General features: G+C 46.7%; 1 protein-coding gene across 1 annotated transcript in view; it reads left to right on the top strand.

The window, feature by feature from the left end:
* The first annotated feature begins 4,763 nt into the window (after window positions 1-4,763).
* The window catches only part of CISD1 (CDGSH iron sulfur domain 1), a 92,779-nt gene continuing 83,672 nt past the window's right edge, over window positions 4,764-13,870 (top strand). Inside the window, exon 1 of the mRNA XM_039367381.1 lies at window positions 4,764-4,900. Within this exon, the coding sequence (XP_039223315.1) occupies window positions 4,870-4,900 (31 nt within the window). The 5' untranslated portion in view covers window positions 4,764-4,869. The remainder of the gene's footprint in view (window positions 4,901-13,870) is intronic.

Here is a 13,870-nt window from a genome sequence, read left to right as displayed (position 1 = left end):
TTGAGCTCAAGGGCTGCTTTGGAAAGAAGGTGAAGGTGAGTACCTCTAAATTTTAATTTTAAAGCCCAGGGGAAAAAAGGAAATGTGTGTATGTTTGTGTGTGTGAGTGAGAAGACCCTTTTTCCCCATCACAGTTGGAAAATTGTCTTTGTTTGATTTCCTCTTCCTTTCTCTCTCTGTACTCTTAAGAACAGCCCAAAGTTACCAGGAGGGAATGTTTCACATTCATCTGCTGGAAAAGTTTCACTTGCATTTACTGTATGTGTTTTATCTATCTATCCTTTTCCTGAAAAATTTGAGAGCCTCCTGTAGCTCAAGTTTCCTTGTGTAGGGAAATAATCTTCTTAAGCTACTTTTCTTATCCTATCACTAAATGGTGAAACTACTATGAAGCTAATCCTGAAACATATAAGCATTTTTCAATCTCTAAAACAGGGCTTTTCAACCTTTTCACCCATTGTACCACTTTTAGGATATGGCAACATCTGAATACCACCAGTCGCCTAGCAAGGTGTCAAAAATTGATGACCAAAAAAAAAAAAAAAAAATACAATAGTTTGCTTAGTGACTGTTTGAAGTTACAATGGCACTGAAAAAAGTGCCCCCCAAGCCACAGCCGAGCAAGACATCTGCCTGCCTGCCCAGCGGTGCTCTTCCTCCTGTCCAAGGTTTTCATTGTTGTGAGCATTTAAGTTGAGGATTGGCAGTGGGGATGGGGTGGGGGGTGTTTAGTTTTTATTCCCCCCCCCGTCTGCTGGGTGGTTGCAGCAGGTTTTGGTCACTTCACATGACCCTGGGATACTGTGACCATCATAAATATGAATCAGTTGCCAAGCATCTGAATGTAAATCACAAGACCCTGGAGATGCTGCAATACATTCCAGCTGATCGGCACTTCTTTTGGGCTCAGCAGAAGCGCCAGGATCAGCGCCGAGCTTCAGCTGGAGCCTGGTGCTGATCCTGGCACTTCCGCTGAGCCCTGACAGCCCTGCAGCTCCAGCCATCTCTCGCTCAGGCTTGTGCGGTGCTGCCACCGGTTCAGCTCATTCTCCTCCCCCGCTACCACTTTTCTAGGATGGTCATGTACCACCTGCCAGGTGCCAATGTACCACAGGTGGTACCTGTACCACTCGTTGAAAAGCCCTGCACTAGAGTACCCCTAATGGCTTGCATTCACATAAGATAATTATAGCACATATTATGGCTTTGTGCTATGTATGGATAAACTCTGATTAAACATATCCCACAAATGAAATGTGCCCCTGGGCTGAGTTTAAACAATAGTTTTAATCATACCTCCTTGAATATGCAGCAAGGATTCACATTTTATGCTAATTCTTGGGTTTGGACAGAATTGAGTCAAAAACACCCAATACTATCCAACCTACAGCTTGTTATAAAAGGGAGACAGGAAAGGTTGTGTACATGTATCCTCACAATGGTACACACTTTGAGATAACTGAGATTTAGCACAGATTTATTGTATTTGTTTCATTTTATTTATTTCAACTCTCATTGAAGTACATTTTCTGAATGCTTGTTGAATTTCTCATAATTCTTTAGGATGCTGTTAAAGTAACCTGATAAGAAACTGAGGCATTTGAGTCAGTCTTTTTTAATACCACCTTTGTAGCTATTCAGTATTGAGAGAAAAGCCTTCATCCTGGTTCATCCAAGCCGGGGATAAATAAACAACATGGCGACTGCTTTGGGAAGAAGGTTGCAGTTTATTGAAGAGGCAGAAAGATGGTTCTTGCAGAAAAGACCAGAGAAAGAAGGGCTGAGCACACGGGTAGTAGGTTTTTATAATCTCTGGAAGCCTTTTGTTTGGAATAGTTTCCTGTTCCTGTGGCATGAACTATGAGGCTATTTCCTGTGTCACGTATTCTGACCTGAGTTTAGCTGTGCCTCTCTGGTATTCTTTATGGTGATGGGTTAGTCCTATTATCATATCCTGCTTCCCTGGTGATGGGGCTAATGGCTCCTAGAGTTTGGGTGGGATATACAGATTTTAGGTCTTTGTCTTCTTGATCTCCTAGCTGGGGCCTTTCTGATAGTTTACATCTGCACTTGTATAGAACTGGCTCCTGCTTGGGACAAAGAGACTTGGGGGCAGCGTTGGTTTCTGCTTTTTAAAATCCTTTTGAGGAAATATATTTTTCTGTCCTTTTTAATATTTCCTTCTCTGGGCCTGACTTCCCACTATCCCTGCTTTGTGCCTTAAGTGTGTGAATGACACACTTACTGGCACAAGATTAAAATTGATCTGGTCAGGGAGACTTGGTAGACAAGCTTTAAACTGTTAAGCCAAAAAAATAAGATACTAATGGAGGCAGCAGAAAAGGATCCCTGCTCCCAAAAGGGGAGCCTGCAACCCATAAAGTTCTAAAAGTCGGGCCCAAAAAAATTTTTTAGGTGGAAAAGAAATTTATAGTGTCCAATATTCTGTACCAATCATTTTCAAATGTTGGATGTCACTTTTAGCTTCCAGTCAGGTTTGCATATTCCTCCCAAAATTCTTCACAGCCATGGTTTTCCTCAATACATAACCACTGGCTGTCCATTTTCAAGGGTTGTTTCCTGCCTTAGCTCTTAGTTCAGTGCATCCAGGTTTGTAATGTCCAATTGAGGCTAGCCATGCAAGCCAGGCTATTAATTTTTTTTAAATTGCACATAGTGAGCTCTAGGACTCCCAATCTGAGTCCACCAGTGCAAGATATTCAGGGCTGAGGTTTGGGGATCTCTTTCTTGCTACTTCCTCAGTCAGGGCATATGAATTGCAAATTGCCTGAGGAGGCCTGGTTCCCTCCCCCTTGGAATTTTGCTGGAAGTTGTTCCTACAAAGTTTTGGTGCAATAGAGCAAAAATCAGCTTGGGTAATTGTACTGAAGGTAGGTGGAAGAGACTCAGTTTGGTTATGAATGGTGTGTGCGTGTAGGCAGCTACTAATACAAACAGACAATACAAACATTCTGGATAAATGTTCCCTCCCACCAGATAGAAGTCCAAGGTGTTCAGTACTTGCTGTGACCAGATAGAAGTCCAAGGTGTTCAGTACTTGCTGTGCCAACTATTCCCACATGCCATCTCTCCATGAATATATTCAATGGCTTGTTACAATAAAAATGGGGCAAGAAAGAAAAAACTTTACAATGAGTTTCCATCCTCCCCCCAGTCTTCCTAATTTTCTTCTGAGGCTTCCCATGGGGACCAATGGTTCCAGGATTTCTTCCTTCTGCTTTGTAGTTTTTCACAGGCATCTGGGGGAATGGTAGGACTTGGGAAGATATTCCACTCAGGTTGCATGGTGGCTTTTTAGTGGATGGCTGGATTCAAAACTCAATTCCATGGCTCAAATGGATGGAGACAGCATCTGGGTCAGTGTGCTCTGCTTTCAAAGGTTGGGGGGGGGGGTCATCTATGCAGATCTGAAAGATATAAGAACAAGGTCTCCCCCCCTTTCTGGGTGGACTCTCCCAGGAGAGGTAGGCAAAAGGTATGGAGAACAAAGGATAAGAAAAGAATTGGGAGGGGTGGTAGCTTGCAGGCAGTTTGAAAAGGCATTAATACTGCAGTTGTTAAAGAAACAGATAGGTAAACAAAATGAGGACATCCCAGATGACAAAAGAAAGGCTGGATTCTGGTAAGAGAACAATAAAATGAAATGTTTCACTTTTGAACTTGAACATTTGCAACATGTTAAAGACAAGGACTTGCAACTTGAGGGAAAAAAATGCTGGGCAGCCTGAGAATGCTGAAAGCTCCAAATAATTTTAAAAGCCTAATATTTTAAGATATGCAATTTGCCAGGGGCAGGAGAATCTGCCTTTAACATTTATTCTAAAATAGACCACATTGTTTTAAAGCAGGGCTTTTCAACCAGTGGTATGGGTACCACCTATGGTACACTGGCACCTGGTACATGACCAGCCTAGAAAAGTTGTAGCAGGGGAGGAGAATGAGCTGAACCGGTGGCAGCACTGCACAAGCCTGAGCGAGTGATGGCTGGAGCTGCAGGGCTGTCAGAGCTCAGTGGAAGCGCCAGGATCAGCGCCAGGCTTCAGCTGGAGCACGGCGCTGATCCTGGCGCTTCTGCTGAGCCCAGAAGAAGTGCCGATCAACTGGAATGTTGCAGCATCTCCAGGGTCTTGTGATTTACATTCAGATGCTTGGCAACTGATTCATATTTATGATGGTCACAGTGTCCCAGGGTCATGTGAAGTGACCAAACCCTGTTGCAACCACCCAGCAGACGGGGGGGGGGAATAAAAACCAAACACCTCCCCACCCCACCCCCACTGCCAATCCTCAACAGAAATGCTCACAACAATGAAAATCTTGGGGCAGGCGTCTTGCTCAGCTGTGGGTCAGGGGGCACTTTTTTCAGTGCCATTGTAACTTCGAACAGTCACTAAGCAAACTATTGTATTTTTTTGGGGGGGGTCATCAGTTTTTGACACCTTGCTAGGCCACTGGTGGTATTCAGATGCTGCTATATCCTAAAAGTGGTACAATGGGTGAAAAGGTTGAAAAGCCCTGCTCTAGTGAGTCAAAGTTGACAGTTTAATTATTTTAAGGTGCTCTACTAATTGTGGTTTATTCAGGAACCAAACAAACCATAACTTATTATTTGCCTCGAACATAGACTAGAAGGGCAATCCAGTTCCATAAAACGAATCCCGTTAGCATCCTTTCCTCTCAAAGGGGGTTCCTTCGTTAGGGCTCAGCTGGCCCTTTAAGAGCAGAGGCCCTCCCTCGTCGCCATGTTCGGGACCTTGGAACGCAGGCGCAGTTCGCCCTCTGGGCACAACCTCGCGTGTCCTTTGCTTGGAGAGTAGAGCGCCTGTGGAGCGTGAGCCGGGCGAGACGATGGGGCGCGGCTCGAATTGCTCTGTGAGGGGTAAGAGCGCTCAGGGAAAGGGGTTTGTGTGTGTGAGGGGCAGTCTCTTGTGTCGTTTTGCTGAGAACTTCTTCCCTCCGGCGGCAACTCTGGCGCCGGTTTTCTTTCTCCCTAAAGCTGCACCTCGCCCTCGTGGGAGGAACGGGCCACGGGTCTTTCTCGAGCTCATCCCCACGTGCGCGGCTGTCCTCGAAGACAAAGCCTGGCTGCAGTCGGAGGGAGCAGAGCGTTTGTTTTGGTCCCCGCCCGTCTTCCTCTGCGACCTTCACACGATCTCCCCCCCTTCCTCCTTTCCTGCCGGGTGCGTGTCAGGGGCTCGTCTGAAGATTGAATGCTAGCGCTGGCGCACGTGTTGTGCTCGCCCAGGGGTTTTTTCCTCACGCTCTCCCAGCATGACCTCCCACCCACCCCCCGGACTTCTCACCTTCCCAGGAGTTGAGTCCTCGCTTTTTGGGCGCTCCGCTTGTTTGCAATCGAGGAGGAAGCCCTCGGCCCCTTTTCCCTGTGGCGCCCTGCTTCCAGGTCTTATTTTTCCGCTGTTCTCTCTTGTCGAAACTCTTTTTTAAATATATACGTCGAGAACAAAGAAACTCGAGCCGTGGCATGCTCCGCTCCGAATTAGTGGGACGATGCATTTTGGATGCATTTTGTTTTCGAAACGGCGTGGGCGGGCCTCCACCAGTTCACGATGCTAGGTGGCTCTTTCAAACCACCTTTGCCCATGCTCCCTACCCTTTCTTTAATTTTTAACATGGTTGGTATAAGGTTACCCACCGGCTCTTGAACTACGTGGTCTTAGAAATCGGAAATGGGCACATAATGAATCAATGTTTAACGAGCTACTGAGTAGTTCTTGACTTAAGGCCATAATTGACCCCAACGTTAAGTGAGTTGCACTTTGTTTTATGACTTTTTGCCAGTGTTGTTAAGCGAAGCATTGCAGTTGTTAAGTGAATCATATTGTCAAGAGAAACTGGCTCCCCCCTCCACTCCCCATTGACTTTGCTTGTTCAAATTAATTGATTTATTGCTAAAAGCCTATGCAAAAGCATCCTAATGGTCAACAGTTGGTTAGGATTAGACAAGAGTCAATGGCAGTCAAGGGGGTAGGGATTGCACTTAGTTTGCTTGTGGCTCCTTAACAACTAAACTGATCCCTCTTTTTAAACTCCTTTCTCTTTTCTACCAATCCTTCTCTTACAAAAAGGTGAAGCAACCAAAAATGCTCATATCAAGCAAAGCAGAAGAGAGTTTTCATTGTGTGCTCTTTATAGTTTTGAAGATTAGGGTGTCATGCTATAAATAACCTTGGATGCCCCTAAACTTTTACATAAAATTGTAATTGTCTTTGTGCAAACAAAAACAAATGTCCTTGTGATAAGGATGTGCTTGAAACAGAAAAAAATTAACTGCTTTATTTTAAGCTCAGGACAAAACAGTCCTGCTCAGAATGTTCTATTGTTGTCTGTCTTCAGAAGGAAGAAAAGATTCCAACGTTTTGATGGGACAAAAAAAAAAAATCAAGATATTTTCAGTGTTCTGCTATAGCAAAATGATATTTCTAAACAACCCTTATTTTTGGGGTTTTGTTTGTCTTTCAAGCCATACAATTGTGAGGTAAAGCTCCAGATTAAGTGTTCCTTGTAACATATTCTACAGAAACATTGCTCAAAGAAATGTTATTTTTTAAAAAAAAATATTTTAAGAATTAGAAGTAATGAATTAAAGTGCCTTTTGCAGCATAAGAGACAGACTAAATCCACTAGCAATAATCATTTTGAGTGATTTTAGTGCAGCCAAAATATTCTACTCTATGGTCATAGGGATGAGAAAAGCCCAGATGCATATATGTGCACTGCTCATTTTTTACATATGTCTAACATCTGGCATGATGTAAGAATTCTTAACATAACAGTACAATTGCAAATTCATTATCTGAGATTTCCTTTCACTATTGCTCCAACCTGTGGTGTACTTTTGTTAATTATCAATACATGGAGGCTTTATTTTTGTGAAGGCTGGAAAGAGAAAAAAAACTTCAGTATTTGTGATACTTTGAATATATTTCAAGAGCCCTAAAATCTAAGCTTCTTCTCTTGGACTTAAGGTAATAAGATAGAATGTGTAAACATACATACAAAATAGCATTCACTTCACTGTGTGAAATATTTATGAAATGGAAAAGAACAAATTACCTTAGTTTTAGGTACACCTTTAAAATATATGTATATTATATAAAAATCCAATTTTATGTTATGCTGTATCTATGATATATAAGTACTTATTTGCCACTTGATAATAAGTAGAAGACAGCTAACTGAACTAGTACTATTTCTTCAAAAAATACCTGGGCTTTGTACCAATTGACTAGAAATATGCAGAGACAAAGAATTCCCATTGTTAGAGAATTTGTGCTACTGTCAAATTTCTCCTCCAGAGGAAAGGGAGAATAGATTGTTGTCTGTCCTTGACTGTACACCCTCCAAGAGGACTTAATCAAGAAAGTAAAATTAGCAGGAATATTGAAAGAAAGTCATTGAAGTGAAGCTAAGGTTGAACTTATTCAGACATATATCTTGAATTTCAAAGTGGATTTGTATACAGTTAGGTCAGGGGTGTCAAACTCAATTTCATTGAGGGCCACATCAGCATCGTGGTTGCCATTGGGGGAGCGGGTGGGTGTGGCTGGCATGGGCATGGCCTACTGGGTAGGTGTGGCCAGCTCCATGTCACTCACGTCAGGAGCACCTGTGCAGGCCTGGGCAGGATTGGGGCGCATCCCAGGGTGGGGAAGAGTGGGTGGGACAGGGGGCGAGCGCCAGGGCATGGTCCACTGGAGGAGCCTCACTGAGCTTCAGGCTGTGCACGGGGCCCCTGAACAGTGGCATGGACTGCCCAGAGCCCTGGGCAGCGGAGGTCAAGCACCATCTCGGCCCTTGAGCTCCCATGGCATCAGGACCCCACAGCCCTGCCTAGCCTAGCCGCACTTCCCCGAGGGGGCACCCAGCTGCACTTACCTCCTCCTCAATGCTGTTGCTGCTGCTGTGCTCACTCTCCTTGGCCAGGTTGCTCATGGGTGCAGGAGGACAAAGTGTGTGGGTCAGAGGGGGGCCCACTCCCTCTCCATGTGAGGAAACCTGGCTTTGTAACCAAAGCATCCTCAGCAATACGATGGGAGACCACCAGGAGAAGGAAAAAGGGCAACAGGGCTGCTGGTGGCCAAGTGCTAAAGCAGGACTTCCCTCAGACCCTCCCTTCCTCCCTCTTATTCCAATCTCTCTCCTCCCTCCCTACATCCCTTTCTTTCTTTCTTTCTTTCTTTCTTTCTTTCTTTCTTTCTTTCTTTCTTTCTTTCTTTCTTTCTTTCTTCCTTCCTTCCTTCTTTCCTTCCTTCCTTCCCTTTCTTTCCTTCTTCCCTTCCTCCCTCCTTCCCCTTCTTCCCTGCCTCCCTCCTTTTCATTCCCATCTCCTTCCTTCCTTCCTTCCTTCCTTCCTTCCTTCCTTCCTTCCTTCCTTCCTTCCTTCCTTCCTTCCTTCCTTCCTTCCCTCAATTTCTTCCTGTTTCCCTTCCCTCCTTCCTTCCCTCCTTTGCTCTGTGCCCAGGAAGGGATGAAGGGAGGGGGAGAGGTTGGCAGCACTTCTCTCAAAGAATAAGAGTTGGAAGAGACCTTTGAGTCCAAGCTCCTGCTCAAGCAGGGACGTATACCATTCCAGACAATGGACTATCCAATCCCTACTTAAAAGCCTCCAGTGATGGAACATCCACAACTTCTGAAGGCAAGCCTTTTCACTGGTTAGTTGTTTTCACAAGTCCTTAGTTCTAGGCTGGTTTTCTTCTTAATTAGTTTCCATCTATTATTTGCCTTCTGATGCTTTGGAAAATAGTTTGACCCCTTCTTCTCTGTGGCAGCCCATCAAATATTGGAACACTGCTATCATGTCACCACCCCTAGTCCTTTTCATTAATCTAGACATACCCAATTCCCACAAACATTTGTCATATGTTTTAGCCTCCAGCCCCCTAATCATCTATGTTTACCATCCATTTAGACCAGATGGTCCCCCTGGTTTAGTTTATAGAATAGTGGCCACAAGCAGAGCCTTCTCAGAGACAGCACCCCCCCCCCCATTATAGAACTTTCTCCCAAGGAAAATATGAACAGTGCAACCCTCATCCGTTTAGAGGCAACTCCAAATACACTGTTCAGCCAGGCATATGTAAAACTACAACAACACATTTTATGGTCAAACAGCACTAAGTAAATTACTACTAATATTTTTCTTTCTTAAAATACACACTTTTAATATTGTTTTAAGCAGTGCTAGTGATGCTTTACAATAGCTGTCTTTGAGAGTTTTCTTGTAAACCACCCTGGATTTCTCAGAAACTTTTAATTTCAAATTAGATATTGATTTAATAAATTAGGCAGAAGAATCAAATGCTTAAATACATCTAAATCCCACAGACCTACTGCCTCCTAGGCGCATACTGCAGAGAAAATAAGGTATTGCATTTCTAGCCAGCATAGCCACAGGATGATGGGAACTGTGGTTCATGACACCCAAACTATATTAGGCTGGATTAAATTATAAAAAAGCAGATGAAGGGAAGTATTTTTGTCTCTGACAAAATAATTGGGGGGGGGGAGGGAAGTTGACTCGGCCTTTTAATTTCAACTCACACCAATTCCTAACTTCCCATTCAATCCAGAGAGTTTTATTATTGCCTGGATTTTAGGGAGGGAAGGAGGCAAGAATAGATCACAAAGCTAATCTGCAAGTTTGCTCTCTTGCCTCTACCTTCCTGTGTATGTGTGTATGTGTATGAGAGACAGAGAGAGAGATCCCCTTTTTGTAAGTTTGCTTACTCTGCAACTCCCTGCTGGCTCTCTCTCTCTCTCTCTCTCAAATCTCTCTCTCTCTCATACACACACACAGGTTAATAAAAAGGAGGGGGGAGAGGTGGAAGGTCTCCTTTTTTGTAAAACCTCGGCTTCCTCCTCCTCTTCCCCTTCTGGCTCTCTCTCTCTGTCTCTCCGCCTCCTCCTCTTCCACGCCTGGCTCTCTCTCTCTCTGTCTCTCTCTGTCTCTCTCTGTCTCTCTCTGTCTCTCTCTCTCTCTCTCTCTCTCTCTCTCACACACACACACACACATACACACACACACACACACACACAGTAACCCTTCCTGCTTTCTTTTTCTCCAGCACTGGAGATGGATAATCCACTAATGGGTTAACTTAATCCTCCTGCCCAATCAGATCAAGTCAGCCAAACTTGCCACGCCCTGTCCTGGTCCTGGGAATCTTGAAGATTCCCCTGTGGCATTGATATTTACCTTTATCCTTGGCTTAGGCCCAAGAATTTTTATTGGGCTTCCTGGTGTCTCAAGCCCTGATCACTCTTGGCTTGCTGATTTTCACAGTAGTCCCTAGCCTCTGACACTGTACAGTTGCCAACTTTATATTGCTGGCCTGGCAACACAGCAAGCCTCACTAGAGACCACACTCCACTTCTGGTGGAGGTCATAGCGGCTGCAAGTAGAACTGGTTCTTTGGATACCTCTGGTTCAGTGACTGGGGGAGGGGGGTAGGGCAACCTAATTCCAGTCTTTGCCCTACAACCTTATCAGCCAATTGATCCCTTTTCCAGGTGCACCCTCTCGCGCACCTGAAGATTTCACACCAGCATGGAGGATAACACGGCACCCCAATCCAGGGCCACCTCTCCTTCCTCCTCAGTCCGGAAAAGGCACAGATCTCCTTCTCAAGAGGCCGCTGGTAGTATCGCAGCCAAGGTCAAACCCAAGGCTACATCTGGGGGGAAAACCTCCAAATTGGCTGAAAAACAGGCCAGCAGGAGACACCAGGCATTGGAAAAAGAGTTTGCAAAAGCTCAAAAACAGGCCAGGGCTGAGACTGCTCAGATGGAGGCCACCTTTTTTGATCTACCTCTAGGTCTTTCTTCTTCTCCTCAGGAAGTCTGGACACCGGCAGAACCTTCCACTTCTTATGACCAGGCTGAGGAGGTACCTGAAGCACAGGCCTTCAGGTCTCCCTCTACCCCACGGGCCCTACAGGCCCCAGAGGCCACCTTTACACCCACAGCCGCGGGGCTTAGAGGGGAGGAGCTCACCCTCACAGCCTTGGATGACAGGATTCAGACCTTGTGGCTCAGGCAGTGGAGCGGGCCCTTACAATCAGAACTCCATCAATGCCCAGAGCGGAATCCTTGCTTTCCATTCCTCTCTCGTGTCCTGTACATCACAGTTCTCGTGACCCTCCTTCTCCCTCCCATTCTTCTTTAAGCAGGGTCTCAGTGACCCCGGAGCAGGATCAGGCGCTTGACGCCTCAAGGTCAGAGGAGGAGGAACCGGTTCCGGATCCGCCCCCATTTGGACTATTTAATCCATCTCTCTTCCTCTGCTTCGCAAGGTTAGCTTGGTACCACATGGGGGACCCAACCAGCCCACCCCAACGGCCCCCACAACGGATCCAGAGGCAGACCCTGTCTTCATTGAACCAGTGGTCACCCAACATCATGTTCCATGTCCAGCCTTGTTCCTCAACGCAGTTAAGAAACAATGGGCTTCCCCGGGTACCTTCCCACTTCCAGGCGGTAATGATAAAAAATCGTTTAGCATGGCCTCCGAATTAGATGAGGCGTTGAATATTTGTGGATGAGTGTATGAGCCCCTGTCTCACCTGTTCTCCCCCTCTACTATCTCGGGGGATATGGCAGAGGCCTTAAAATCTGAGGAACGCAGAGCGGAAATGACCTTTAGGAGGTCACACCAGGCGGCGGCGTGGTCCATCAGGGTGTCCACCTCAGCCTCCTTCTTTACTAGATCCGCCCTCATCTGGCTGTGGCAGTTACAGGCCAGGATTCCTGCAGACGATGTCTGCACACATCAGGACCTGAGCAAGCTAGTGGCTGCGACGGAATACGCTTCTGATGCGACCTTGCATGTGGCTCAGTTTTCGTCCAGATCCTTGGCGTCCAACGTGACAGCCTGCCGCATGCTATGGCTAAGACACTGGCAGGCAGACGCCAAGTCCAAGTGGCGCCTGGCAGCAGCCCCATACCAGGGCAGTAAATTGTTTGGGGATGCCTTAGTCCCATACCTGTCAGAGAACAAGGATAAAAAGAAGATCTTGGCCCATCTTACTAAGTGATCCGATAGGCCAGTGGTTCTCAACCTGTGGGTCGGGACCCCATTTGGGGTCGAACGACCATTTCACGGGGGTCGCCAAACAACGCAGTCCGCCATTCCCCCCCCCGTTCCTTAGCTGTGCTACTCCCTTTTATTCTATTGGCTTTTGAAAGCCAATAGAATAGATTCTCTTGAATAGTCTAATTCAATTGGCTTTCAAAAGCCAATAGGAATTGTCCAGGCTGTCTCTGCCCTGCTGAGCCTGCCAAAAGTCCCATTCTGCAAACGGTGCTACACCAGTTGAGTAGTCCTCGACTTACGACCGGTTGAGTAGTCCTCGACTTATGACTGGTTGGGGGGGTCGCGGCATTAAAAAGGTTGAGAACCACTGCGATAGGCGTTCTACCCCTTACAATTGTAGACAGTCCTTTCGGGCTGCCACTACCCCACCAGCCATGCAACCTTCTCGGCCCTTCACTCCCAGGCAGGACTGTCCGGCTGACAGATCAGCCACGCGGCCCAGGCAGCAATTTCAGTCCAAACGGCCCTTTCAAGGCAGGGGTTGTCCCTTCCACAGGAAGTGACGCCCCAGGGGAACCTCCCTAGGGGGAAGGCTTTCCCTCTTCGTCACTCAGTGGGAGGTCACCACCACAGACCCCTGGGTCCTGGACACCATTCGACACGGCCTATCTTTGGAGTTCATCTCCAGTCCATCAAGACGGTTCATCGCTTGCCCCCAACCAAAGAGGTCTCCAAGGAGAGGCCTCACGCAGGAGGCCATCTGCCACTTATTAGACATCAGGGCCATAGAACCAGTACCTGTGGCCCAACGTGGGCGCGGATTCTATTCCATCCTCTTTGTAGTCCCCAAGACCTCGGGAGGATGGAGGGCAATCTTAGACCTAAAACGCCTGAACCGGTATTTGGCATATCGAAGGTTCAAAATGTAGACACTTCAGTCCATTTTAGGCAGCATCTGAAAGGGGGACTTTCTCACTTTAGTGGACCTCACAGAGGCATACCTCCATATTCCCATCATCCCCGGCCATAGCCGGTTTCTCAGGTTCAGCTACATGGGACACCATTACCAGTATAGGGCACTTCCATTTGGTCTGTCGTCGGCTCCAAGAGTCTTTTCCAAGGTCCTGGCAGTGCTTTGTGGCACATCTGAGATTGATGCCGGTTCGGGTGCAATGCTACCTGGACGACATCTTAATACAGTCGACCTCCCCACAGGGGGCTCTGACAGACCTGGGACTGGTGATCAGAGTCTTACAGAGTCACGTTTTTTTCGGTCAATTTCAAGAAAAGTCAGACAGTCCCATCAACCAGATTGCTCCACCTTGGGGCCATCATAGACACGGTAGAGTGCCGGGTTTATCTGTCCCAGGAACGCAGGGACAGTATTCAGGACCTGGTTCTCAAGGTCTGCAGAGACAAGACTCTGTCTCCTTCCAGTCTTTCCCGGCTCCTGGGAAAGATGATATTGTGCATCTCGATCGTTCCCTGGGCCAGGTTACACTCATGTTCCTTCAGTGTTGTCTACTCCCCTATCAGAAGCAGGGAACATCCACTTCCACATGAGAGGTAAGGATTTCAGCACACATCTTATGTTCCCTCAGATGGTGGCTCTCTCCAGCCATGACCAGAGGGTCTCTTTTCAAGGAGGCCAGTCAGCTCACGGTCACGACGGACGCCAGTCTGTTCGGCTGGGGAGCACACTATCAGTCTCAATGGGCCCAAGGAAGGTGAGGGACCTGAGACACAACATTAACTGGCTGGAACTCAGGGCCATACATCTTGCTTTTTGCCACTTTC

This window comes from Crotalus tigris, unplaced genomic scaffold, assembly GCF_016545835.1.
Source record: "Crotalus tigris isolate CLP2741 ecotype Arizona unplaced genomic scaffold, ASM1654583v1 scf7180000017600.4437325, whole genome shotgun sequence".
Classification (NCBI taxonomy): domain Eukaryota; kingdom Metazoa; phylum Chordata; class Lepidosauria; order Squamata; family Viperidae; genus Crotalus; species Crotalus tigris.
Note: the sequence above shows the minus strand (reverse complement) of the source record. Positions and strands in the feature narration are given on the sequence as shown.